This window comes from Egretta garzetta, unplaced genomic scaffold (assembly GCF_000687185.1).
Source record: "Egretta garzetta isolate BGI_Z169 unplaced genomic scaffold, ASM68718v1 scaffold1450, whole genome shotgun sequence".
Lineage (NCBI taxonomy): Eukaryota > Metazoa > Chordata > Aves > Pelecaniformes > Ardeidae > Egretta > Egretta garzetta.
The window spans coordinates 24,790-27,472 of record NW_009258326.1 but is presented as its reverse complement, the minus strand read 5'-3'; the positions used below and the strand labels follow the sequence as shown (position 1 = coordinate 27,472).

Genomic DNA, 2,683 nt, shown 5'->3' with positions numbered 1-2,683 from the left:
AAACAATGAGCTATAATTAGCCAAACCAGAAAATATTATTCATACTTTAGTTCTTAAAAAAAACTCTACCGACATTCTCGTTTCTGCACTCAACCCTTCCCATATGCCTGGTTTTAGGAAGAATCTTGTTAAAAATACCAGACTTGGGGCTCAAACAGCAAATTTCAAATTGCTCTTGCCCGTCTTAACCCCCACAGGATCAACGCTATTTCCCTGTGCCTTCGCTGCCCTCGGTCGCGAGTCCTCTAGGACAGAGTCCATCACTCGCTTGCCTGCATGATGCCTCTACCACAGCTGAGCACAGGAATTAAGGCAGGATCTTCCGGCTCTGCTCCAACAGAAGCCCTCAGTTTCAAACCACGTTGTGCTCTCAGCTCACCACTTCCCACGCCTGCCCCGATGGATTTCTCCCTTCATCTGTTCTCACCGACTTCCATGGTCGGCACCGATTAGCCAACGCGTACACTACCCAAGGACTCCCAGGCTGAAAAGGATGGGGAATCCTTTAACAACTTCTGAAAGCACAGCCAGGCACAGTTTTCTCCACACAGCCCAGGTTTAAGAATTACTAATTATATTACTCTGTTCAGAAGGATTGACGATCTTTAAAAATATCCCGTTGCATTTCAAAGCATCTCACCTTCCCACTGCATTAAATTTGCAGGCTTTTTATGCCAAAGGAAGCTGCTCCGCTACACCAGCCTAATCCAGAGAGAGACAGACATGCCCTTGATTTCTTTTATTGCAGCAAAACCCTGACAACTACTTGGTTTTATTAACACTTACATGAATGGAAAACAACTGCTCTTACTTAAGAGCACACAACTTCAAGTACCTCTTCAATAAGCTACAGCTCACCCAAGGTCCTCACGCTGGACTATTCCCTACCTTCCACCCGGGAATTTAGTCTAGCTGAGCCCACGTTTCCCTGGAAAGAGGCTGAGCGAGCAGGATCACAGCTCTCACCAGGGATTTGCAGTCTTTTAACGGACTTTTACAGCAGAGTGAGTTACATCCAGTAAGTTGCAAAAAGAATGTTAAAATTATCAGTCAAAATGCAATTTAAACAGTGAATGTGGGTTCCCTACGGTTCCCTACAAAAGGAACAACTGAAGCAGGATATAAACCAGCTAAGTGCAGACTCGCAAGCAGGAAGGTTTCTGCACTCAGACAACACCTGGAGACCTCAGCTCTAACAGCCACGAGCACCCCTGGCTCTCGGCCACCACCTTTTCTTTTTCTCAGGCCAGCAGTCACTCGGGTGGACCAGCTCCAGCCCCACCAGCAGCACCCACTTCTCAGCCAGAACTGAGCGGAACAACGGGGACGCTAAACCAAGATGCACATTTCTCCAACCTAGGCTCCAGCCAGCACGTTAAGCACACATCACCAGTTCAACTGAAAAGTCTGGTTGTCAGCGACACAGACTACCCCTCCGATAACGATAATCCCGCTGGACACGGGCACATTTCAGTGGCTATCTGCTGATATGATCTCAGAGATCACCAAAAAGGCCCCCTTGTGGGAACTGCCTGGAGTCATATTCCTGGATATTCAGAATTAGACAATACTCCAAGTGCAATGATCCTTATCTGCTCCAAGGGCACCAGATAAATAGGCCCCAGTAGGTCACGGCCATGTTTACGCACCTATCACACAAGGCACACTGAACCATGCCTCCTGTGTAACGTCACCAGGAAACATTCCCCCTGTGTGCCTTCTGCCACTCTTTAACCAAGGAAAGCGCACCCCGGCCAAGCTAGCGAAGCTGACAGAGCGTCCGGTGTGGAAGTGAAAAAACAGCACCTGAATGGAGCAGGTGCCTCATTTCCTTTGGGGAAAGGCAAACTCAAAAAAACCCAGCAAAACAAGTGCAATTAAGCAACCTCAGAAGACAACACTGGTTCCTTCTACGATTTCGGAAGTGAGTGAGAGATAAGATGCATCTACTTTTCCTGTGTCACCCAGGGTGCTCAGCTTCCTAGGAAGACGACAGTCCTCATCTAAAAGCAGAAAGGTGAAAAAGATAATAGATATTACGTGCCCCCTTCTCAGCTTTTGAAAGGAACCGCAGTAACAATGCTCAGCAACACGAGGCCCAGCACCCAGATGCTGAAAGCAGGGCGCTGCCCCAGCATGATGCACACACATGTGGATGTGGGTTAAGGGAAAACCACCAACACAGGCTCGGGAACGGCCACCTAAGCTCTCAGCCACGGTATGTGGAGACCACAGGGACACCACTGCTTTTCCTGTAGTTACGGAGCTTGTAGACAGGCAGAAGGAAAACCCTCTTTCTCCAAAAATTATTACGTTGCTACAAAAGGAAGGAGGGGGGCTGGAAGCCTCTCGGCTATGACAGCCACTGCCAAACACTCAGGCACCAGACCAAGTCCCTGTTGTTGCTTAGGGGGCACAGAAAGGATTGAGCAACCTCACAGCCCGCAGCCCCCTCAGTGCACCCCCCAGCCCTGGCGATGAGGGAGCACCCCACACCTCAGAGATGCCCCAATTTCCCCCTTTTGCCCCCCAGCCTTCTAGGTGGAGGAAACACCCGGCATCCTGGCAATGCCCCAGCTGCTGTCAGCCCCCCATCGCGCGGGGGGGGACCGCCAGGCCCTGGGGGAGCCCTGTTCCCCACGGAGCGCCCCAGCCGCGGTGGGGAACAGCCCATACCATGAAG

The 2,683-nt window shown here is 50.5% G+C and overlaps 1 protein-coding gene across 1 annotated transcript in view; it reads right to left on the bottom strand.

Annotated features, from left to right (window-relative positions):
* Positions 1-1,887: 1,887 nt before the first annotated feature.
* The window catches only part of MRPL34 (mitochondrial ribosomal protein L34), a 3,175-nt gene continuing 2,379 nt past the window's right edge, over positions 1,888-2,683 (bottom strand). Inside the window, exon 3 of the mRNA XM_009639476.2 lies at positions 1,888-2,003. Within this exon, the coding sequence (XP_009637771.2) occupies positions 1,888-2,003 (116 nt within the window). The remainder of the gene's footprint in view (positions 2,004-2,683) is intronic.